Source organism: Cajanus cajan, chromosome 6 (genome assembly GCF_000230855.2).
Source record: "Cajanus cajan strain Asha chromosome 6, NIPB_CcT2T_4, whole genome shotgun sequence".
NCBI classification, from domain to species: Eukaryota; Viridiplantae; Streptophyta; class Magnoliopsida; order Fabales; family Fabaceae; genus Cajanus; species Cajanus cajan.
The window spans coordinates 14,922,713-14,947,957 of record NC_138522.1 but is presented as its reverse complement, the minus strand read 5'-3'; the positions used below and the strand labels follow the sequence as shown (position 1 = coordinate 14,947,957).

The following is a 25,245-nucleotide window of genomic DNA, read 5'->3' as shown; positions in this document are numbered from 1 at the left end:
CTATTCTAATAAAAATGGTGTTCCAAATGGAGAAATGATTTGGATTAAGAAGAGTCAAAGGCTGAGAACTAACAAGGACCCTTCACATGGGTACCTAAATCAATTTTCTGATTTTGTTGTAGGAATGCTTGAGAGCCAAAAGCTTACTATGGTATCTTGATAGTGGTTGCTCAAGACATATGACTGGAGATCCTTCAAAATTTTCAAATCTGAAATTAAAGAATGAAGGATTTGTTACATATGGTGACAACAACAAAGGGAAGATTCTTGGTTGTGGAAATATTGGTAACTCTTCTTCCTCAACATTGATTGAAAATGTATTGCTTGTTGAAGGGCTAAAACATAACTTTCTTAGTATAAGCCAACTTAGTGACAAAGGATTTAAAATTGAATTTGATAATACTTGTTGTTTAATATGTGATAAATTGACAAAAGAAATTAGATTCATTGGAAAAAGAATTGACAACATTTACATGCTAAACTTAGAACATTCAATTGCAATTTCTAACACCAAGTGTTTGATAACTAATGAAGATAATATTCGGCTTTGGCATAGAAGAGTTGCACATATAGACATGGATCATTTAAACAAATTAAGTAGAAAGGAGTTAGTAATTGGATTACCTAAACTCAAGTTCAGCAAGGACAAACTATGTGATGCTTGTCAAAAAGGCAAGCAAGTGAAGGCTAGCTTTAAAAGAAAAAATCTGATTTCAACTTCTAGATCATATGGATTTGTTTGGTCCTTCAGGAACCATGAGTCTAAGAGGGAATTACTATGGGCTGGTTATGGTAGATGATTATTCAAGATTCACATGGGTTATGTTTCTTGCAAATAAGAGTAAAGCTTTCAATGCTTTCAAGAAATTTGCTAAGCTTGTTCAAAATGAGAAAAACACAAATATTACCTCAATATGAAGTGATCATGGAGGTGAATTCCCAAATTTTTTGTTCTAAAAATTCTGTGAGGAACATGACATTGATCACAATTTTTCAGCACCTAGGACACCTCAACAAAATGGGGTTGTGGAAAGGAAAAATAGATCTCTTGAGGAATTAGCTAGAACTATGTTGAATGAGACTAAACTACCTAAATACTTTTGGGCTGATGCAATTAACACAACATTTCATGTGTTAAATAAGGTTCTAATCAAGTCTATTCAAAAAACAACACCTTATGAGATTTATAAAGGAAGGAAGCCTAATATCTCATACTTTAGAGTATTTGGTTGTAAATGTTTTGTGCTGAACAATGGTAAGGAACAACTTGGCAAATTTGATGCTAAAGCTGATGAAGCAATTTTCTTGGGTTACTTTACAAATAGTAAAGCCTATAAAGTATATAATAAGAGAACTCTAATAGTTAAAGAATTAGTATATGTTGTGTTTGATGAAACCAACAAGCAAGAAACAAAATAAACTGAAATAGAGGACTTAATTGATTTGCTTGATCAACCTCCCTTAGAAAATGAATAAAGTGAAATGCCTAAAGAGAGTGGATCAATTGAAACCATTGAAAAGATAGGTGAACAATTGCCTAAAGAATGGAAAACTTCTAAGGATTTATCAATTGAAAATATAATTGGAAACATTGGTAAAGGAGTGTCAACTAGAAGATCCATCAAGAAAATTTGTAACACTATGGCTTTTGTTTCACACGTCGTGAGCAACGACTGACCATCCGTTTTCTCTTCGCCGTCTTCGACGAACAGCGTTAGGTAATAATCTCTTCTAGTTTTGTTGCTTATCTTAGGTTTTTGTTCTTTATGGTTGCGTTTCTCGGAGGAGGTCTCTGAAACGTGGTGGTCATCTTGCTAGAGTTCGTCGTCGCGGCAACATTTGCCGCATTTGCATTCCTTTTGTGTTTTGTTTTGTTTTGGTTATTTGAATGACTATATGCAAGCAGCAAGAGAGACTGAACAATCCTTTAATTGCGGTTGTACTTGATTGAACTTTGGAGGATTGAGTTCCTTCAACATCAAAAGACAACACGGTGTTGGTGTTGGCTTACTGGGCTAGAGCGATGGCAACTCTGTCTCATGCTGATTTTGTTAAATTGGGAACAAAGTATTATGAGCATTATCCTTCTTCATTTTTTTAAATCTAGTTTTATTATTTGTTTGCTATCATAGGAAATTACAGACATTGATACAATACCTTATAAATTTGGCTTTTAAAATATTTGTTGCTTAAAACCTTTAGGTTATTGGACTGGCCACAAAAAGTTCTAGTTTGTCAATTTCTAATTTTCAATATACTTTCAACTTTTGGGAAATTCTAGCACGAAGATATATTCTGGTTTAAAGAAATTTCTGGTTTCGCTTCTAAATTTACTTAAGTCATGATGCACTCGAGTTGATACTTTATTAACGGTGCAGTGCAAGGAAGCATTTGATGAAACTTTAGCATTGTATTTTGATATATCTTTCTGAAGTTACTTTGTTGTTGCCAGGAAAAAGATTGACGGTGACTTAGTAAGAAAGACCAAGAATTTAAAAGGATTAAAAAAAAGTCCTGGTTGTAGTTGGATTACAATGAAAGATAAGGTTCATCTATTTCTTGCAAGGGATCAGTCACATGGAAATATTAAAGAGATAAAAGCCACAATACTGACTATGGATATAAGGAGATGCAATGGTTGTATCATTGGGGGTGCTAACTGCTGACTAAAAGTCCTGTTTATTTCAGTTACACCTCATGGTCATACTTTTAAGCCTCACCAGGTCTGTAGTAGTTGTCTTAGACCTTCTAAATGAATTCCATTTCAATGCTCTGTTTATTGAGGAGTTATTCTTCTGCAGGCATTTTTCAAATTGAGGCATGAGACAAAGCGTGAACACATCTTTGTGGTCGGAAATACTGGCAAGAAGTTTGAGATTATTCTTGTTAAGTACCTTTTATTATACATTTCATTTCCTAGGTTCAGATCCTCTTCTTGATCACTCATTAAGCTTGTTATAATTTTCCAAGGTTAGATAATTTGTCTTGCTGCATGGCTGCATATAACTTTGAATATCATAAAAATGCGCTGTTTTTGGAAAATTGTACCTCTAACCACTTGAAAAGGGATGGTTATTTATCTATTCTTTTGGATCTGCTTGCAATTATACTATAAACTGAGTAGTTGACATTCCCTAACTGCATTTGATAAGCTTGTAATGTTGTGACTGTGTGTATGTTTCTGTGAAGTTTGTAATTGTCATTCATTATAATAATTGTTCTTTTGCTCATAGTTTGTAATTTTTTCTCTTAGGATTTTCTTTGTTTGGTGGAGAAATTTTATTAAATGAAAAAAATATGATAAGTGGAAAGAGAAACTACAGTGAAGTTATTGATAAATGATAATTTATTTTTACTTTAAATTTGCTTTAATGACTGATCTTTATTAGTTAATTAACATTTGAATAATTTTATTTAAAAAAAATGAATTCACTAGTGCAAAAAAGGGTATTTACGTCACCCAATTTACGTCGCAAACCACAAACACCGACGTTGTAAAAACGCGGTGGCAGTTTCGTAAATAAGTGGAGACTAATTTACGTCGGACCTCTCGTAGACCGACGTAAATTAGGCAATTTACGTCGGGTACCTCTATTCCGACGTAAATTTACGTCGGTTCCCTTTAGTTCGACGTAAATTTACGTCGGTCCCACCCACGTCCGACGTAAATTTACGTCGGAATAGAGGTACCCGACGTAAATTTACGTCGGAGTCCACCAAGGCCGACGTAAATTTACGTCAGTGAAGCCTTGTCCGACGTAATAGTTCTCCAATATTACCCCCAAAGTCCCATTTTCATTCCCGCGCTCACAGTTTATACGAAATCCTCTGAATTACTTAAGTCTCCCACTGCGTTTACGGCTACATTCAACGTATCCAAGTTTGTAAGTGTCAGCACGTTGGTCGTTTGAGGTTAGTTTGTTGTCCCCGTAATTTATTTGTTTTTTTTTTTGCTAGTTGTTCCTCTGGAACGGCCCGTTCTGCAAGGAGAACGGGCCGTTCTCCTTGCAGAACGGGCCGTTCTCCTTGCAGAACGGGCCGTTCTCCTTGCAGAACGGGCCGTTCTGCAAGCAGTACGGGTCGTTCTGCATGGAGAACGGCCCGTTCTGCTGGAATTTTTTTTGTTGTAATTTGTTGATCTGGAACGTAATTGACCTTTAGTTTACCATAGATTTTTTAGGGTTGTAGTTTAGGTTAAAAAAATTATGAATAACTGAGTCAATAGTTAATTTGTGTTAATATATAGATAATGAATCGAAGTTGGATGAATGCAAGTCGCATTAGTCAAGAGTACAGAAATGGAGTTGAAGAGTTCTTACAATTTGCAAGAGAAAATGGGAAACTCATCAAAGGGGCATATTATTGTCCATGTGTTCGATGTTTGAATCAGATACGTCAAGAAGTTGGAGAAATACGTGATCACCTGTTTATATATGGTATTGTGAAGAGTTATACAGTATGGACATGGCACGGAGAAATATTAGACATTCCAACAGTGTCAACAACTGAAAATTTTGAAGGGATGAACGATAACTTAGAAGAGATGATACGTGATGTTGGTGAAGAAAATTTTGAAAGAGCACATGTGTATGATACCTTAAAGTCTGATTTTGCAGGAGGATTTAGTTGAGCAGAGCACCCAGGGCTCATTTGTTTCCGATGGTCGGAATGATATCCTCACAACGGCCATAGGAAAGCCAGAGCACGGAGGTCGTGTGCGTGGTGTTGGTGGTTCTTGGAGCCACCGAGATTTCTTTGGTGGCCGATCATCGAGGAGCAGTGTCGACTCTTGCAGTCAAGAGGTTATACAGAAATTAGAGCAGAGATTAGAGATGCAGTTTGAAGAGAAACTGAAGAATATTGAAAAACAGTTTGAAGAGAAGTTTGAACTTTTGGCTCGTTCTCAGCAACAGACTGCAGTTGCTCATGATGGTGTTCGAGTCAGCACTAAAGGGAGTTGTGATGCTCCAAATTCCTCAGGGGAACATGCTCACACTGATGTACCAAACCAGTGCGAGTTATATGTTGAGGATGACCCCCCACGGTTAGTGGCTATTGGCCGAGTATTTGAGGGTGGCTCAACCATCCATGGTGTCCCTCTACAGCTAGACTGGACACGGGTTGTGGTTGACCAAGTTCAAGATGCTGCTGCTCCAGTGCCTTTGCCCAATACAGAGGTTCAACTAGTGGGGCAGGCAACCGGCACATTCTTAGCTTGGCCAAAATGTTTGGTCATGCCGCTTTCAGCACGGGCAAAGGTAATTATATTATTGCTCTTTTAGATTCTTATAATTCTATTATTGTTTAACTAATTTTGATTATTTCTTTAGGATTTTATCGATCGTGGTAAGGAGGTCATGAGAGAACCTCATGTTCATGATGCTAATATCGCAGAAGCTGAGGATGATCCCATATCTAAGCTTCTAATCAAATTACCACGATTAAAGAAGCAACCAATTCAATTGCAGTGGGACATTAGAGTTTTTGGAGTTGATAGCTCTGATGTTCCACTATACATATCTCTGCCTGATGCATTAGAGATTGTTGGGGGAAACTCCATGTTAAATATATCTGTCATACAGTTGTGGGCCATGTAAGTCATATTTGCTTTTATGAGTCTAAATTTACAATAATTACATTTAACTTATAATAATTATTTGTGTTAGGTACATGAACAAATTGAGTGTGGAGCAAGCACAAGCAGAAGTATATGGATTTTTTGAGCCTCAATCCATCCAAAAATCAGGAAACACTCAGGTCCAGATCCAACAATATATGCAAACATGGATGAGTGACTCAAGAAGACATATATACATGGCTCCATACATTGACGGGTTAGTTTTTTAATTGATAAAAATCATGGTAATTTTTTAACTGATTTGTTTGTCATACAATGTAGGTCTCATTGGCAGTTAATGGTAATCATTCCTAAGGAATATACCGTGGTGTGGTTTTGTTCACTTCATCGAAAACCAAGCCAGGAAATTAAAAGCCAATTACATGGGTAACTAAATTTTTTCATTATGTTTTAACACTGTAATTATATATATTGGCTAACATTTATTTTTATTTCAATTAATTAGAATCGTGTCTGGAGCTAATATATTAAGTGGAAGAGCCAGATCATCAAAGTCATTGCATTTCATATATCCTAAGGTTAGCAAATTAATTCATACAGTCAATAATATTTAAATTTATTGACTTTGGAATTAATAGTTATTTGTTTCTCATTTTAGTGTAATAAGCAAAAAGACTCGTTTGAATGTGGCTATTACATCATGTATTGGATGAAAGCCATAGTTTCTGCGGGTATTATTGATTCTTGGGCGCAGGTAATTCATATCAAAAATTATTTAACTATATTTACCTTTAGAATAATTAACATTGCATATTAATGACACTTAAATTACCCTTTCAGGTCTTTCAAGATCCATCTCCATTGCCCGAAGATGAGATGCTCAAGATAAGAGAACAATGGGCAACTTTTTTTCTAAGTTTAGTTAGTTAGATATTATGTTTGTAGTTTGATAGTTAGTTATTTAGATAGCATTGACAAACATGTTTTATAGCTTTTTTAGGATAATAGGATTTACATTGTCATAATTTATGTTTTTTAAGATTTATATATTATTTTCTTTTTGTCATTCAATTTTGAAATACAATTTGAATTTCTATTCTGGACTGCCTGGTTTAGATTTGGTATTCTGGATTATATTTATATGCAGGTGTTGGGTATATCAATTTACAAACGTTTTTAAAAAAAAAACTGCCACAATTTACGTCGGGCCTTGCAATGACCGACGTAAATTTACGTCGGACATGGCGTTGTCCGACGTAAATTTACGTCGGTCATTGCAAGGCCCGACGTAAATTTACGTCGGACAACTCCATGTCCGACGTAAATTTGGGGCATGAATTTGCCTCTTTTTACGTCGGTCTGGAAAAATTACCGACGTAAATTTACGTCGTCTTCCAGAGGCGACGTAAATTTACGACTCCCGTATTAACGTCGGACCCTTTTCCGACGTAAAAGGCCCAAAATACACGACGTAAAACACCCTTTGTGTACTAGTGATTATATGTTCTTATAATAGTTAACCAACAATTATATGTTCTCAGCTGATTTTATCTCATATTTTCCTTTCTTTTAACTACTTTGGATAAGTTTATCTGAATAAGACCTTAGTTTAAGACATGTTTTTTGTGAGCCTTGTTTTTATTTTTTGTAATGTTTATAGCAACATACATGGTGGCAGTTTAGCTATTTATTGTGAAAGTTGTGACTGATTAAGAGATAGATATTATCGGTTAGTATGACTTTCTAAAGTTCGGTTTTGTCGATGACAGAATTATAATGTAAAACTCTCTGATTTTGGGATGGCAATAAATGGACCTGAAGGTGATAAGAGCCATGTTTCTACAAGCGTAATGGGCACCTATGGCTACGCAGCTCCTGAGTATATTGCCACAAGTATCTCATTACTTTTCCAATCAACATCATATTTCAAGTTTGAATTGATAAACTTCTCCATAAACACTTTTATGAAAAAAAAAATATAAAAAAGTAAATAAAATAAGTTTAAATTAGCTTATGTATATATTTAAAAATATATTTTTAAAAAGTTGAATATGCATGTTGGCAATTTTAAGTTGCATCCAATTTTACACATTTTACTTTGTCTTTAATCTGTTGGACTTATCTATGTCATACATTTTGGGTTCTTTTATTTTATTCTATCTAAGAGAATAATAGTATATATTGAATCCAGCACATGATTGTAATTATTCTTAAGAAAACATTTGAGTTAATCTTGTTGACAAAAATTAAACAAACCCAACTTAACATAACCCATAGTATTTTGATTTGGTTTGGTAACCAGTTTTGCTAAATTGACCCGTGAGCATCTCTAATTTTGTGCCTATAAATTGGTATAAATAAATGCTAAATGTGATATATTGATTTTCAACACCAATAAATATGCAGGCAATGTTATTTACATTTTTCTATTTATCAATCTAAGGTGGCCTAATTCACTTTTTCTTTTTCAGGTATTACAGGTTGCCCACTGCAAGCATATATTTTTATGGGTCCAATTTACTACCGGAGACAACAATGGCTTATCTAATCTAGGAGCTTCAACTTTCCCTGTACTTATTGTGACTAATATTCACTGAACAATGTGCTAAAATATTCAAGCAATAATTGTCCCAGTTTCATTACAAAAAAAAAAAATCTTTATTTAAAAAAAAATGCAATCTACATCGGTTCTCAATAAAACCGATGTAGATTTAAGCATAAATCTACATCGGTTCTTCAGAGAACCGATGTAAAAATGTATACATTTTCTACGTCACTCTATTCTACATCAGTTTTAGATCTGATGTAGATGACTTTAGAGAACCAATGTAGAATATGCATCTTGTAGTAGTGCTACTACTTCCTTATGCTTCAATAATGAACTTCAAGCTATACCAAATGGATGTAAAGAGTGCTTTTCTAAATGGTTTCATACAAGAAGAAGTTTATGTGGAGAAACCACCTGGTTTTGTTGATTTTAAATATCCAAATCACGTGTGTAAACTTAAAAAGGCACTCTATGGTTTGAAACAAGCTCCAAGATCATGGTATGATAGGCTGAGCAAATTTTTCAATGAGAATGACTATGTTATAGGTAAAGTAGATAATACATTGTTTGTGAAGAAATTTAAGAATGATACAATGTATGTTCAAATCTATGTGGATGACATTGTCTTTGGATCTACTAATCTCTCTCTATGTAAAGAATTTGCTAAGACCATGCAAGGTGAATTTGAGATGTCCATGATGGGAGAGCTTACATTTTTCTTGGGGTTACAAATTAAGCAAATGAGTGATGGAATCTTTATAAGTCAAAACAAGTATTGCAATGAATTATTGAAAAAGTTTGGTATGGAAGGGTGTAAGGAGGTTGCAACACCAATATCAAACTCATGCAATCTAGACTTGGATGAGAAAGGGATAGCTATTAACAACTCAAAATATAGAGATATTATTGGATCACTTTTATATTTGACATCTAGTAGACCTGATATAATGTTTGTTGTGTGCTTGTGTGCAAGATTTCAGGCAAATACAAAAAAGTCTCATATGAAATCTGTTAAAAGATTTCTTAAATATCTAAGAGGAACAACAAATGTCGGACTATGGTATCCAAAAGGAGTCTCACTAAGTCTGATAGGATATTCAGATTCAGACTATGCTGGGTGTAGACTTGATAGGAAGAGTACAAGTGGTACTTGTCACCTACTTGGAAGTGCACTTGTCTCATGGCATAGCTGTCGCAACTCAAAAATTTCCGATCTTGCGACATATGGTTTAGACATCCTTTTAAAAGTATCATTAATTAAGGAATGCCCGGACACCAGACTAATACTTAATTAATGGTTTTGAAAATAGGTTCATGGAGTTGCCACCAATACTTTACTCAAAACATTGGAAAAAGAAAAGGTTTTTAAAGATCCAATAATGGCCTTGATAACCAGAATTGGGTTCGGGGGTCGGTTACGTGTAGAGAAGGTATTAAACACCCCTACAACGCCCTCAATCGGTATCCTATGATGAAGTTAACATGATAAGAATTAATAAATTAAATATTAAGTCCCCTTTATCAATATTTATTTACATATTGAAAAATTAAATTATACGACTAACCCTAAAATATCTACATGATTGCGTTTGTTATAAATAAAAGATAGAGATAAAGATAAATAAAAGATATAGAAGAAGATTCTTTGAAATACCTCTTGAACGAGCTCTATTGAATCTTCAAATATAGAGAAGGTGCTTTATGGCAACCTTTCACACTACAATATGCCTCACAAATCTCAAGAAATACAATAGGAGGGAAAGAGAGAGAAATTTCGTGCTCTAAGGAGTCTTGGACGAAATTTTTGGGGACCTTGAAAAATAAGCCCCAGCTGTCTATTTATAGACTTCAAAAAGGGTCCAGAACGGCCCGTTTCGAAATTAGAATGGCTCGTTCTGGATATGGCCGTTGTGGGTTAAATTTGTAACTAGAACGGCCCGTTCTGAAATTGGAACGGCCCGTTCCAGAGACATAAATAACACATACTTGGCTATGCTAGAACGGCCGTTCCAAAGAAAGGTTTGTAGGCCTTTTCCTTAACTTGGAACGGCCCGTTCTAGTAAAGGTTTTAACCCCCTTTTTATAAGCTTGGAATGGCCTGTTCCAATCTTGGAACGGCCCGTTCCAATTTAGGAACGACCCATTCCAATTTAGGGTTTTTGGCCCTTTTAGAAACTTGGAACGACCCGTTCCAAATTGGGAACGGCCTGTTTCGGTTTTGGAACAGCCCGTTCCAGTCTTCTAAAATCAGCTTGTTTGGGCTTTTGGGCCTTCTAAAGTCCTGTCCCGTTGTTTGCATGCCCCCCTGGACGAAATTGGGTGTCTACAGCTGCCCCTCTTTACTTGTCCTTTGGAATAGTAACGTGTTGCTTTTCCAAAGGCAAGTAAAGACGTAGACATTTCGTCCGGGTCTTCTCTTCGTCTCTTTGGTGTTGGTGCTTCTGTGTTGTTTCCCTTAGATAGGTGCATTTACTCATATCCTCACCCTTTAGAGCAGTTATGTATTCTATTGGGTCACAAGGCTGACAAACTCTACACCTGGTCTTCAGTCTTCGAGTAGAAGCTCCATTGTCTCTCTTGTGATAATGTTCCTTTATTTGTTGCTTGTTGAAGAGGGAGTATATTTTGAGCTCAGCCTCTCCAGGCTAGACTGATATTTAAAGCTTCAGCCGGCCCACTGATGGAAGCTCGACGGCAATCCCGATTTTGACTTCGAAGAACTCGGCGGTACCCTCTTTGTCGTTCACTGGTTTGAGAGGCTCGACGGCGGCTCTCAACCAAGTTGGGCTGATTTTAAGGCTTCAACCGACTTACGGTGGGAGCTCAGCGGCATCCCAGTTTCGACTTCGAGGAACTCGGCAGTACCCTCGTTGTCATTCATTGATTTGAGCGGCTCGATGGCTGCTCTCGATCAAGCTTGGATGATTTTAAGGCTTTAACCGACCTAAGGTGGGAGCTCGGCGGCATCCCAGTTTCGACTTCAAGGAACTCGGCGGCACCCTCGTTGTCATTCATTGATTTGAGCGGCTTGATGGCGGCTCTCGATCAAGCTTGGCTGATTTTAAGGCTTCAACCGACCTATAGTGGGAGCTCGGTGGCATCCCGGTTTCAACTTCGAGGAACTCGGTGGTACCCTCATTGTCATTCATTGATTTGAGCGGCTCGACGACTCTCAATTTGGATGGTTGTTGATATCCTTTGAAGGAGGACCTTTGAAATCTTGGATGGATACTTGATGGTGATTCCTTTTCGTTTTGAGGAACTCGACGGCACTCTCGTTGTTGACTTGTGATGGAAAATGCCCCAAGGAGGATGGGAAAGATGTACTTGATGTTCCCCTGTGTTGATGGGCGATAGATGGGTGATAGGGATTCTGGTGTTTCCCCTGCCATGTGAGTATTGTGATGCCTCTCTAGGCGTGATGCTGAGTCCTTTTGATGATTGATTGTTTGATTGTTGGTGGATGATGCCCTTGTGCTAATGGGCAAAGGAGTAGATGGCTGGCAGGGATTCTAATGTTGCCTCTGCCATGTGAGTATTGTGATGCCTATCCAGGCGTCTTTTTTGTGTGATGGTTGGTAAGAGTTTGGTGTTGTTCTTGTCAAGGTGAGTATTGTGATGCCTCCCCAGGCGTTGTTTATGGTAAGGTTTTTTCTTAATTTCATTTTTATTTAGCTTCGGCTCTTTCATCTTTGAAGCTTGCCTTTTTCTGCTATCATTTTTTTTTAATGCTTCGGCTTTTTTGACATTTTCGAAGCTTTCCTTTTTCTCATATTGCTTTTGTTTTTTTTTTTTTATTGTCATCATTGGTGGAGGAATCTATTCCCATGATGTTATTTGCTGAATCTTTATTAGTGAGTATTATTTTGGAAGCCACTCCTGGCTTTGGTTAGGGAGTCATTTCTGGTCTTGACATTCTCTTAGATCATCCTTCATTCAGTTAAGGAGTAGGGCGCGATGGCCTCCTCATGCTTATGGGCTTGCTTATTCGGTCGACTCTGGTTCTATCCCGTCTTGCTATTGATGTGTTTCTTTCTTGGTGGTTATATGAAACCACTTGTATGGAATGCCCTTGTTGGGGCTATGCTTTTTTTGACATGATCTCGGATTTTAAGGCACTGTATAGTTGTTGATCTTTTTTACGAGTGCTTCACCCTCTTGATTCCTCCAGCAAGTGATGGGTAGACACACACAAAGAATGCAAAAGAAAATGCAAAGCAAAAATGGATTGGATTTTTTTTTCTTTGTGAATTTATACCCTTTTGTGCACACTTGTGCCATATGCATGTTATGCAATGATGCTTCTATGCTAATGCTTACAATGCAAATTTATTTTTACTTTCAAGAAATTAATCTATGCGCATTGATCAATGACATGGATTGTTAGCCTTTAGCCTTGTCGAATTCAGTGTTGCTTCTTGAACCTAAGGTTTGTGTAGTTCAGCCCTCTCGCTTGTACCGGATATGATATGTTAGCCCTTAGATTAGGTGTACCTAGACTCTGTTCTAGGACACCTCCATCTTCTCCTTATGAGTGTTCACTATGCATACTCCGTATATCTCTCAAATTTATCTTAATGCCATATAGGTCAAGAGGAAAGAAAGGAAGAGGATATATATATATTTTTTGTAAAACTTTTGGTAGGAAGGATTTTTTCAAAAATGGTTTATAGAAGAATGGCTGGCTGAGATAGGCTAGTGGTTTAGGCTGATGAACAAGCACATTCAAAGTGAGGAAATCATTTTCTGTGTTAGCTTATTATTTCCTTCAGAGTTAAGCGATGACTTGGGATTGCATATTGATTAAATGATCTTCTCGAGTCGCCTTTCGATTTTCAACTCGGGATGCTGCTTTGTCCTAACTTTTTCCTAAGTTACTTGAGATGTGTTCCCTAGCGAACATTTTCTTTTGATCCTTACTTTTGCCTAGGTTACCCTTTTTAATTGTGGGTTGCCTAGCAGATTTTTCCCTAACTTTAGCGCAGCCTCCTTAGTGGGTTTCCTACCGGGCCTTTTTTTTGCAGCATTTTTGATCATTTTTCATTCCTTCATTAAAGGGGGATGCCCCTGCACTGATTTCGTTTGGGCTTTTATCCACAAGTCATGCCAAGTCTGATTGAACTTTATGTGTTTTTTTTATGGTGTATAAAGCCATTGTTTCTAATGACGTCCTTATTTCAAATGTACTTGTTCATTTAGGGTTTGTTGACGAGGCTTAGAGTAGATAAAAGGGAGAAGAGAAATGAAGTAGAAGAGTGTATGGCATTAAAATAGAATTTTCAATTTACACGTGCCCATTTAATGTAGCTCGAGGGCCCGACCATGCCCCGAGTTCGTGATTCATACATAGAGAAGTAGAGGGAGGTTGCCCCTTAGAGAGGCCTAGGTTGCCTGACTGTAGGGCTAATCCTACACTTGCTTGGATGTGGCACTTCAGAAGTTCTCGTGTAGAGGGAGGTCATTTGGCTTCTTCTCTCATGAAGGTGTTGTCAACCCATATCCTGAGTCTTTCCTAAGTAGGAATGGGTAGAAGCGATGATAGAGCTTTCCATTGAGTCTTGCTTTTCAAGAAGAACATTCAAGCTGTCTCTCGATTTTCAGCTCGAACAAACATTACTCTTTTTTTTTACTAGAATGCCCTTTGCGGGTTTTCATTCTAGCAGCTTCTTGATAAGCAATGTTTCTCTCTTGTTGAAATCATCTTTCAAGAAAGCCCTATTCACTTTGCCTTAGTGTTTGAGGGATTCGCCTTCCTCAGGTTCTCTTTACTAGCTTGCAACTTGTTAGGAGCGTGGATCCATCCATTCCTAGTCATCTTTCCATTCCACTTGGATTTCACGGTTGCACGACACAACTTTATCTTCTTAGGGCAAGAGTTGGCGTCTTAATGATTGTGGAGTTATTTACCCTCAACTCTTTATGCATGGCTTGCTTCCATTACTTCCGATTAACGCACATAGGTTAATTTCCCTTTTTATTCTCGTTTATTCTTTTACAAGGAGGGATATGTTCTAAATGAATGTAATGCAGAATGTAGAGAAAGTTGAGAATAATAAATATCAGTCTCATTGATTTTTTTATTTGTGAATGCTCAAATAGATTTCGACAATATTAAGTGAGAATCTATATTAGATTCTAAGAAGCAAGGGCTCAACCATAGTATTTTTTAAAAATTGCTTTGAGCTTTTCTTTATGGCACAAATACTGTCGTATATTAGAGCATTCACTTTCCTTAACTTTCTATGCATACGACAACCTAATCCTCCTTAGCTAATAAAATAAAATGAATGAAATTAATGAGCTAATCTAGAATGCATGTCATTTTTTTTTGCCTAATCTTTATCATGTTTCTATTATCTAAAGGGGAATGATGCATGGTAAAGACGAGATTTCTTTTATTGATTTTTTTTTTTACAAAAAGGAAACTACCTATATGATGTTAATGGAATGCTGACCTAAGAATGTACAAAGGGGTATAAAATTTTATTATTATTTTATTATTATTATTATCTTTATTATTTGCTTATTATAAAATTCCAATCCATCTTATTAGAATAAAATAATACAAAAAAATGCACACACATATGCTCAATCAACGTACACCCACGAACGATCATGATCAAATCCTTGGTCTGTGGTCCCTGTCAAGAAAAGTGCGTTGTATGGGACGGTTCTAATCTCACTGGTCTTTAAGGCTCCCAAGGTGCCCCCATTATAGGGACCCAGTATCTCTGTCACCGTCACCTGGCAAACTCTAAGGTCTGTCGCAGTATTTCGGGCTAGAGTAACCGATTATCACCTTGAGTGTGATTTCTGACAAGGCTCGCAGGCTCCAAGGCCAAACTTGGGCCGGTCGTACATCAACCACTCCCTATGTTTAATACCCTCATGCCCCCGGGTGCAGGGGGAACTGTTGTGTGCAAAGGTTTGTGTACAATTTTATTTCAAACAAGTGCGCAATTTAAATAAGCAAACAAGCAGATATTAAAGCCAAACAAATAAAACAAATAAAGTAAAGGGAAAAAATATTTAAATTATTATTCTTATTTTATTAACTTCATCATTTATTTAGGCCTGACCCTCTTTAAACGTCCCCATTGAGTCACCATCTGTCGCAACCCGAAAATTTCCGATCTTGCGACATATGGTTTAGACATCCTTTTAAAAGTCTCATTAATTAAGGAATGCCCGGACACCAGACTAATCCTTAATTAATGGTTTTGAAAATAGGTTCATGGAGTCGCCACCAATACTTTACTCAAAACATTGGAAAAAGAAAAGGTTTTTAAAGATCCAATAATGGCCTTGATAACCAGAATTGGGTTCGGGGATCGGTTACGTGTAGGGAAGGTATTAAACACCCCTACAGCGCCCTCAATCGGTACCCTATGATGAAGTTAACATGATAAGAATTAATAAATTAAATACTAAATCCCCTTTATCAATATTTATTTACATATTGAAAAATTAAATTATACGACTAACCCTAAAATATCTACATGATTGCGTTTGTTATAAATAAAAGATAGAGATAAAGATAAATAAAAGATATAGAAGAAGATTCTTTGAAATACCTCTTGAACGAGCTCTATTGAATCTTCACATATAGAGAAGGTGCTTTATGGCAACCTTTCACACTACAATATGCCTCACAAATCTCAAGAAATTAATAGGAGGGAAAAAGAGAGAAATTTCGTGCTCTAAGGAGTCTTGGACGAAATTTTTGGGGATCCTGAGAAACGAGCCCCAGCTGTCAATTTATAGACTTCAAAAAGGGTCCAGAACGGCCCGTTCCGAAATTGGAACGGCCCGTTCCAGAGACATAAATAACACATACTTGGCTGTGCTAGAACGGCCGTTCCAAAAAAAGTTTTTTAGGCCTTTTCCTTAACTTGGAACGACCCGTTCCAGTTTGGGAACGGCTCGTTCCAGTAAAGGTTTTAACCCCCTTTTTATAAGCTTGGAACGGCTTGTTCCAATCTTGGAACGGCCCGTTCCAATTTAGGAACGACCCGTTCCGATTTAGGGTTTTTGGCCCTTTTAGAAACTTGGAATGGCCCGTTCCAAATTGGGAACGGCCTGTTCCGATTTTGGAACAGCCCGTTCCAGTCTTCTAAAATCAGCTTGTTTGGGCTTTTGGGCCTTCTAAAGTCCTGTCCCGTTGTTTGCATGCCCCCCGGATGAAATTGGGTGTCTACAATAGCAAAAAGCAAACATGTGTTACTTTAAGTATAACTGAGGTTGAATACATAGCCGCTGGCAGCTATTGTACACAAATCCTCTGGATGAAACAACAACAAAAAGATTATGAAACTGAATTGAACAAAATCCCTTTAAGATGTGATAACACAAGTGCAATCAATCTCACAAAAAATCCAATCTTACACTCTAGGACAAAACATATAGAGATAAGAAATCATTTTTTAAGAGATCATGTCCAAAAGAATGATTGTGTAGTAGATTTTGTTGAAACAAATAAACAATTAGCTGATATATTTACAAAACCTCTACCAAAAGAAAGATTTAATCAATTAAGAATTGAACTTTGAATTATCAATGAGTCTTGTTCGAATTGATTGTGAATGTGCACTTGAGTGTGATTATTTGAATAAAAATTGATTGATGTGTGTATAAACATTGAAGTGTGGTTTATAAAAGAGTGATTTTAAGAGTTGAAATGGATGAGGAAAGTTTTATAAGGTTTAAAGTAGTGAAACAAAACTTTTATGAAATAATCGATTATTGTAAAATTTAAACGATTATTTTAAGTAATACTAGGAAAATAATCGAGTATTCTGAAAATAATCAATTATCTGGGAAGATAAGAAAGAGCAGTCTCTGGAATAATCGATTATTCTGGAAATAATCGATTATCTGGGAGCAAAAATGAGACATGAGTCTCTAGAATAATTGATTATTCTGAAAATAATCGATTATTTAGTGCAGACAGGGTTTTCAAATTGATTTTACTAATACAAATAATTGATTATTTATATACATAATCGATTATTTACGCGACCCTTGGTTTTCCAGACAGTTTTTGAACGATTTTATTCGCGCCAACTCCTAACCTCCCACCTTCCTTTATAAGTGGCACCTCTCTACTACCCAATCCGTGTCTAGGGTTTTAAAATCACTTAACCCTCTTATTTTCTATAAAACCCATTCATTCTCTCAAGATTAATACACAAACCCTAACCCTAAGCATTCATCTTTATTTTCTCTTCTCCAAACCAAGAACCCGTCTTTAATCAAAAAATGGCCTCATCTTCCAATAGAATCAAGAAGCTTGAAGTTAAGGGGAGCAAGAGACCACTGTTCACAGGAACTGAGCAACTGATTACCAGATGGTTTGGTGACAAAGAAACCCAAGACTACTACTTTGAGTGGTATGTGGGTAGGAGAATCATTCCTCCAAAGACTTTGAAGTTGGAGTGGTTCAAGAGTGAGGGTTTTAGTTTTCCTCCTCTCTTGGAGCATTAAGAGCTTGGGAAGTTCTTGGAGCTGGAAGGTCCATATTACCTGGAACTTATTAGGCTATTTTTGTGCTTCGCCTTGAGCAACGAAGGAATAATGCAATTAGTGGTGAAAGGAAAGCTCATAAAGCTTGTTGGACCAACTTTGAAAGAAGTGGCTAGGTTGAGTGGAACAGGAAGTATGAAGTCCCAACCTTTCAATTTTGGTGACTTTGAAGAGTTGACAACCTTTAGGGATTGTCAAAGAAACCTAGAGACCACAAATTACAAGTTTCTGGCTGGAGGTATGAAGAAAAACTCTAGGTTATAATTTCCTGGATGCTTAAACCTAGGCTTCATAATCATGCTCAGATGTCTAGAAATGATATTTTGTTGATGCATGTAATTAAGCAAAAGGAAAAGATAGTCTGGGTATCTGTCGTGAATGATTGTATCTCGAAGGCTAGGAGAAAGGAGGATGGTCCTATACCCTATGCTTTATTATTATCAAGAATATTTGAGAAGGTAGGAGTAGATCTTCAAGGGGAAAAAAGATAATTCTCTATGCCTCAAACAAGATTGAAAAATCTTGTTTGCATCATATGGGGATGCTGAAACAAAAAGATAAATGGGTATTCAAGGGTGATGTTCCTCCAACACTAGAACCGGCAACGGACGAAGATGAAGTTCCATCTCATGATGAGGAACTACCACCTCAAGTGGAGCTTAAACCAGAACAAGAGCAAGAATCGGAGCCTAAGGCATTTTCTCCGTTTGAACAAATTATGATAAACAAGCTTAATGTTTTCATGGAGATGACAAGGAAGCATGAGTCACAATATTCGGGCATTCTTGATCGGTTTGATAACCTTGATCACGAGATTGCAAGAATTAAGGCTCAACTTGGGATTCAAGATTATTCGGAATGATGCGTTTAGAAGTTTTTAATGTTCTATTTTTTTTGGAGTGCTAGTTCAAATTTTAGTTTCAAATTTTAGTTCAAAATTTCAATTTGGTAGTAATGATTTTAATGAACATTTGAATTTGGTTTGAATTTTGTTGTTATTGAACATTTTAATTTTAGTGCAATTTGAGTTTAATTGTGTTGTTATATTGTGTTTTGATATTGGTTTATTTTGAGCATTGGTATGCATTTTTGATTGAATTGATGCACATTTGTTAATGTTTGCTAGTGCATTAGAGATTATACTTATGAGAATGTGGCTGGTGTATTGTGTTTGAAATACATGTGTTAATGTTGTATCAAATTCTCTTATATAAAATCTAGTATTAATTTGGATATATTGGAACAATGCCTATGAAAAAGATGATTGACTGATTTCTTGTATTCAATTTAGTCTTGTGGTATTGCTGGTATTGTTGAGAAAGTAACTCTTGTGCATATATCTATACATGTGCAATCTGCAAAAATTAATTCCCTATATCTGGACATATATATATACCTGTATGTTTTTTATGTTGTCCAAAGGGGGAGAAAGGTTTGAGTTGTTTTGCAGGCTTGAATATCAACAAGGCACAATAAGCTACTCATAACTAATAATGTGGAATGTTGGTTTGCAAAACATATTGGTTTGTCATCATCAAAAAAGGGGAGATTGTTGAGATTCATGGAATAATGAATCAACTCAGCCCTGGATGCTAAGAGTTTTGATGATAACAAAGGAGTTGAAGTTGATCAAGGAGACAAACCAGTTAAGAAAGGAAGATATGAATATCATGATGTGTAATAGGAGTAGCTCATGAGTTCTTATGTGTTATATTGTTTTGCTTAGTTTATTTTGCATGTGTATGCTTTGTGCATGAGTTAATCTTAGTCGAAATTGACTAAGAATGAGTGTGATGATGATTTAAAATACTTGAAAAGATTTTTGAAGTATAAAATTGAGTTTTTGAAAGCTAACTCAAAATAATCGATTATCATTAAGTGTAATCGATTATTCTAGCAACAGGTGAAAAGAGTCTTGCTGTAATAATCGATTATCTATGAAATAATCGATTATTCCAGGAAGTACTCTCTGGAATAATCGATTATCTTGCAAAATAATCGATGATTCTGTTCTTGAGTGGTTTCCAGAAATCATGAAGAACAAAATAATCGATTATCCTTTAAAATAATCGATTATCTGGATCTGAAAACTTTATAAATAGCTTTCACACTTTGAAACTTTAACAAGTGAGATGAACTAAAAAAAAGAGAGAAAAACTGATATTGTGAAGTCTTTGTGACCTTCTTGGAGTGTTTTCTTTGTGAAACCAAGAAGAGAATCATTTTGTGATGAAATGCTTTGAAAGAGATCATCATCATCACTACATTATTGGGAGAGAAAGGATTAAGATTTGTTTGGAATTCACAGTCTGATTTGTTCAGCTTCCAGCTGAATTCGTTTCTTTAATTCTCTGTGTAATGTATAAGGGAAATCTTGAGTAGGTGTCTCAAGTGGTAAAGAATTCTTGTAGTGGGTTTCTACAAGAAGTGCTTTCTTGGGGGCAAGAAAGTGGTTATCTTGAATGTAGGAGTATATGCATGTGTGGTATGCTTATAAAAATTCTTCATTAAGATATTGGAACAAATCTTGATTAGGTTATGATTGAGGACTGGATGTAGGTCACATAAGGAGTGGCTGAACCAGGATAAAATACTTGTTCATTCTTCTCTTACCTTTATCTCTTACATTGAGCAAAATCTTAATTGAGTGATAAAATGATTGATCTTTATTAATATGTTTGTATGCTTAACATTGCTTTAAACTGAATCAAAGTATTGCATATTAGTTGTTCTTAAAACTGAACGTAATCAAGATTAATCAAGAAAGCATATAGGACTCATTCCCATTGGTAAGTCTTTCTAAAAACTTCTTTGAGAATTCATATTAGAAAAGTTTAAGTTGAAATAAAGATCCTTAAAACTCTGATAAATTTTTTAAGTGTTATAGAACCCAATTCACCCCCCTCTTTGATTGAGCCATTCTTTTCTAACAGTGTATGTATCCTAATCCCCTAGTTTTATTTATTGCAAATTGCCTAAACATGTATACAAGCTTAATAAAGATTTGTATGGGCTTAAAAGCTCCTAGACAATGGTATGAAAGACTGAGCAAGTTTCTATTGCCTCATGACTTTCAAAGAGGCAATGTTGACAATACTCTTTTTATAAAGAGAGCCTCAGAAGATATTTCGTTAGTTCAAATTTTTGTTGGTGATATAATTTTTGGGTCGACTAACACATCTCTTTGTGAGGAATTTGTTTTAAGTATGCAGGGCGAGTTTGATATGTCGATGATGGGAGAATTAAGTTTCTTCTTAGGACTGTAGGTCAAACAAATGAATAAGGGAATCTTTCTACATCAAACTAAGTACAGCAAGAACTTCTAAGGAAGTTTGATATGGAGAACTATAAAATCTCAAACCTCCCTATGTCCACTAACTGTTATCAAACAATGATGTTGCAGGAAAGGAAGTAGAAGAATCAAGATATAGAGGAATCATTGGATCTCTTATATCTCATAGCAAGTAGACCAGACATTATGTTTAGTGTGTGTATGTGTGCTAGATTTCAATCTGCTCCTAAGGAATCACACTTGAAAGCTGTGAAGAAGATTATGAAGTATCTTAAAGGAACCCTCAATGTAGGATTGTGGTATCCTAAAGGTACATCTCTTTCCTTAATTAGTTTTTTTGACTCTAATTTTGCAGGTTGCAAGTTAGATAGAAAAAACACTAGTGGTACATGTCTTATATTTGGAGAATGTCTTGTATCTTGGAATTGCAAGAAACAAGCTTGTGTAGCACTCTCTATAGCTGAAGCTGAATATATAGCAACTGGTAGCTATTGTGCTCAAGCTATATGGATCAAGCATCTGTTAAGTCAGACGAAGCACATCCGCAATCCCACTAATGTTTTGAATATGACTGTAGAACCCTAAAATTGTCCGGGTCGGAAATAAAGCTTGAAGACTCTCGAAGACTGAAGGATAATCAGCCAGAAGGACTCCTCGAAGGCCCTAGGAGGGTTCTCTGTAGGTCCAGAGGTCTTAGAATAGCTCAAAATAAAGAAGTGGAGGGAAAAAGCCCAATACGGCCGTACTGAACTTAATACGGCCGTATTGAAGCTTCAATACGGCCATACTGAAGTCAGTACGACCGTATTGACACTTCAATACAACCGCAGCGAACTCAATACGGGCGTATTGAAATTTCTGAACTTCAATATGACCGTATTGAACTTCAATACGACCGTATTGAAGTTCAAAAATTTCAATACGGCCGTATTGCCCCTGTAGGCCGTATTGCGCCTATTCCCTATAAATATGACGACAATTGGACGTCATTACACACTTTTTCACTCAGTTTTGACTCCCTCCTTGAGTATTCTGGGGTTTTTGAGCAGTGTTCTGCCCTAGAAATCTCTCTGGGAGTCGATCCGACGAAGTTCTGGAATTCCGAGCACTTAGCTTGGAGATTCGAACCTAGTCGAAGGGAAATCCTCCGGATTTCCATAGTCAAAATTTTATAGGAGAGAGCGAGCGAGCTTGTAGAGCGAGGGAACGCCAAAAAGCTTCCCAGTTTTACTCAATATATAAAAGCACGCTTCAAGAGGTTTCTTCTTAAATCCTTCCTTTTACTGCTTTCTGTGTGCATATTTAAACTGTCATCATGTAGATAGTTAATTTATAATCGCTTATAATAAATAGGGGTAATTTAGTAATTTTACGCTATTATTTTAGAAATAATCTGTCATAGGGAACCCGAAAGGGGCGCTGTGGGGTGCTAACACCTTCCCCACGCGTAACCGACTCCCTTACCCGACTCTGGTTGTAATGGCCAAAGTTGATTTATAAAATCAATTGCCTTATCCCTTTTTCCAATGTTTTGAGTAAAACATTGGTGGCGACTCCACGAACCCTCCTTTTGCGAAAACCACTAATCCATGGAGGGTCCCGCTTGGGATTAATATGGATTGGTGAGCCTTTTAATAAAATTGCTCGTTTGACGAGGTCTCAGTTTGAGAATAAGTCATTCTAGCAATCCACATTTTCAAACAAATAAAACGAGTCCACCATCCTTCGTGAATGCCGAAAGCCCGTTTCGGGCCGGTGGCGACAGATGGCGACTCCACTGGGGAAGCCTCGAGAGTCAGTCCCATTTAGTGACAGATTATTCTTAACAAATAATAGTTAAAATTACTTTATTACCCCTCACTTGTATGATAACATGTTTATCTATTTGGCTTTAATAACTGTTGTATGTTTAATTTTCCGCAATTGTTTGAAATAAAATTGCACACAAACCTTTGCACACAACAGTTCCCTCTATACCCGGGGGCATGAGTGGTAATCCATAGGGAGTGGATGTTAGTACGGCCGGTTGATGGGTTTATAGGAGCCTATGAGACCGTTGTCGGAAAACATCACTCAAGGTGATAACCATGAACTTGAGTCCGACGGTGCGTTGGAACTTTCCATCGACCTACGACAAGAGGAATTGGGTCCCTATAATGGGGGCACCTTGGGGGCCTTTGACCAAGTGAGAACAGTTAGATCCTCCTTGAATATGCACTTTTCTGCAGGAGACCCCTACCTCGTGATTCGCTCGTGACTGTTCGTGGATGAGTGAATTGCTTGTGTAAATGCTTATGTGCAATTGTTTGTGCATTAATAACCTCGTGATAAGGTCTAAAAATAATCCCCATGCATAAAAAACCATGACATGAGAGGAAAGACCATGTGTGAAAATAAGGAGCATGTACATCATTACCAATAAGACATCATGCATCCTCATGAAAACATACATTTTAGGATCACCAATACCTCTTGACATGAGTGAAAGAGACCCGTGACTATAGAGATTCTCCGTTGGGGAGAAATCATAGATAAAGAAGGGTGGTAAACTTCTGTCTTAAAAAAGGCAGCGCCTTAAAGATGGAGGTTTATCAAGCTCATGTTAAAGAGTGTATTCATTCCATAAAATAAACTAACTAAACATTCATTTTAGAAAGTGGCTGGTCATCTCTCTGTCCTTACGCGCGCACGGAAAATCAAGAAAATGGAAGCATTGGAGGAGCAAAACAAGAAGCTCACAACCGAGCTTTCACAGCTTAAAGAGCAGATGGCGCAAATGATGGAACTCATGCGTCATCACAACATCCATGATTCTCATCATAGTGATCATGGGTCCCATCATGAGGGAGAGGAGGAAGAGCATGAAAAAGATCCTCCAAACGCCGTACCCCTTGGGGCAGGAATTATAATAAAAGAGCCCGAGGTCTCAAAGGAACAATTCCATGCCCTCGAGGATCGGCTAAGGGCTATGGAGGGGCATGACTTTGACATTAAGGATGCCGCCGACATGTGTTTAGTGAGGGACATTCAATTCCCTCCTAAATTTAAAGTGCCAGATTTCCCAAAGTACGTGGGATCGACTTGCCCTAAAAGTCATCTCACCATGTACTGTCGCAAGATGGCTGCATATGCCACAAATGAAAAGCTCTTGATCCACTGCTTTCAAGAGAGCTTAGCTGAAACTGCACTCAACTGGTATATGCAGCTAGATGGAAATCTAGTACACACATGGAGGCAGTTGGCCGACGCCTTCCTCAAGCGCTACAAATACAATATCGACCTAACACCCGATAGGTCTGATCTTCAAGCCTTGAGTAAAAAGAACGATGAATCCTTCAAGGCGTACGCCCAACGTTGGAGGGAGTTGGCGGCACGGATAGAGCCCCCGCTGTCGGATAAGGAGACGGTGTCCTTATTCATCAACTCGTTGACTGGTCCCTATTACGATAAAATGATAGGGAACACAACGACACTCTTCTCGGACATCATCACCATTGGGGAGAGAGTGGAACAAGGACTTAAAAGTGGGAAGCTAGCAAAGCCCTCCCAATCATTCGAAGCTAAGAAGACCTTTGGGAAGAAGAAGGAGGAAGGAGTCAACGCCATAACCATTTCTTCATCTTCTTCCACTTCGAAGTCAGGAAGATCGCAATTCATCCCTGTGAAGAAGTTTGATAAACTTCCGACCACTTATAGCGATCTCCTGCCGAAGCTAGTAGAAGCCAAACTTCTAGCTCATGTTCCACCAAGGAAGATCGACCCACCTTACCCCGATTGGTACAAGCCACAAGACAAATGTTTATACCATTCGGGGGCACCAGGGCATTCAACAGAGAGATGCCTAGCTCTCAAATACAAGGTCCAAAACCTTATTGATGCCGGGTGGGTCACCTTCGATTCGACAGCGCCCGACGTGAGCAAGAATCCTCTGCCAAAGCAGGAGTAGAGAGAAGAACAAGCCACGATAGGGCCCCTTCATATTTCTCTTTTAGGGACTCATGATCAGTACCCGAGATCATGAGAACCTTTTCATGTAAATAAGGGTTTTTGTACAGTTTTAATACATATCAATAAAGAGGCATTTTTCACATTATTCTCTTTTTTGTTCTTTTCTCTCTTTCCTCATTAACATTAATAATTCTAAACCTAAACAGAACCAATAAAATAATTATGTCTGTAATTGTTCGCTCTGACCGGGATCCGAAGGTGAAAGGGTTGAGTTGGACAGTGATGAGGAAACCACTTCTCCGGATCTGCAAAGATTGCTAGATCAAGAAGCTCGTCAAGAGAAATTGGAGACTATAA

The 25,245-nt window shown here is 37.2% G+C and overlaps 2 protein-coding genes across 2 annotated transcripts; both read left to right on the top strand.

Moving 5' to 3' along the window:
* The first annotated feature begins 4,066 nt into the window (after nucleotides 1-4,066).
* On the top strand, nucleotides 4,067-5,830 carry LOC145958841 (uncharacterized). Its single transcript, XM_083076382.1, has 2 exons — nucleotides 4,067-5,258; nucleotides 5,331-5,830. The coding sequence occupies exons 1-2, from the start codon at nucleotides 4,833-4,835 to the stop codon at nucleotides 5,595-5,597; spliced, it is 693 nt and encodes a 230-aa protein (XP_082932508.1). The 5' UTR covers nucleotides 4,067-4,832; the 3' UTR covers nucleotides 5,598-5,830.
* Nucleotides 5,831-20,854: 15,024 nt separating this feature from the next.
* LOC145958576 (secreted RxLR effector protein 161-like) lies at nucleotides 20,855-21,525 on the top strand. The gene is made up of 3 exons (XM_083076082.1): nucleotides 20,855-20,910; nucleotides 21,153-21,250; nucleotides 21,296-21,525. Exons 1-3 carry the CDS (start codon nucleotides 20,855-20,857, stop codon nucleotides 21,523-21,525), a joined length of 384 nt encoding a protein of 127 aa, XP_082932208.1.
* Nucleotides 21,526-25,245: the final 3,720 nt, after the last annotated feature.

Excerpts from the sequence above, each read along its gene's own strand:
- LOC145958841 (XM_083076382.1), top strand. The coding sequence starts at position 4,833 with ATGCAGTTTGAAGAGAAACTGAAGAATATTGAAAAACAGTTTGAAGAG. Across the intron at positions 5,259-5,330 it reads CGCTTTCAGCACGGGCAAAG|GATTTTATCGATCGTGGTAA; the intron begins GTAATTATATTA and ends TTATTTCTTTAG.
- LOC145958576 (XM_083076082.1), top strand. The coding sequence starts at position 20,855 with ATGCAGGGCGAGTTTGATATGTCGATGATGGGAGAATTAAGTTTCTTC. Across the intron at positions 20,911-21,152 it reads TTAAGTTTCTTCTTAGGACT|ATTTCAATCTGCTCCTAAGG; the intron begins GTAGGTCAAACA and ends TATGTGTGCTAG. Across the intron at positions 21,251-21,295 it reads AGGATTGTGGTATCCTAAAG|GTTGCAAGTTAGATAGAAAA; the intron begins GTACATCTCTTT and ends CTAATTTTGCAG.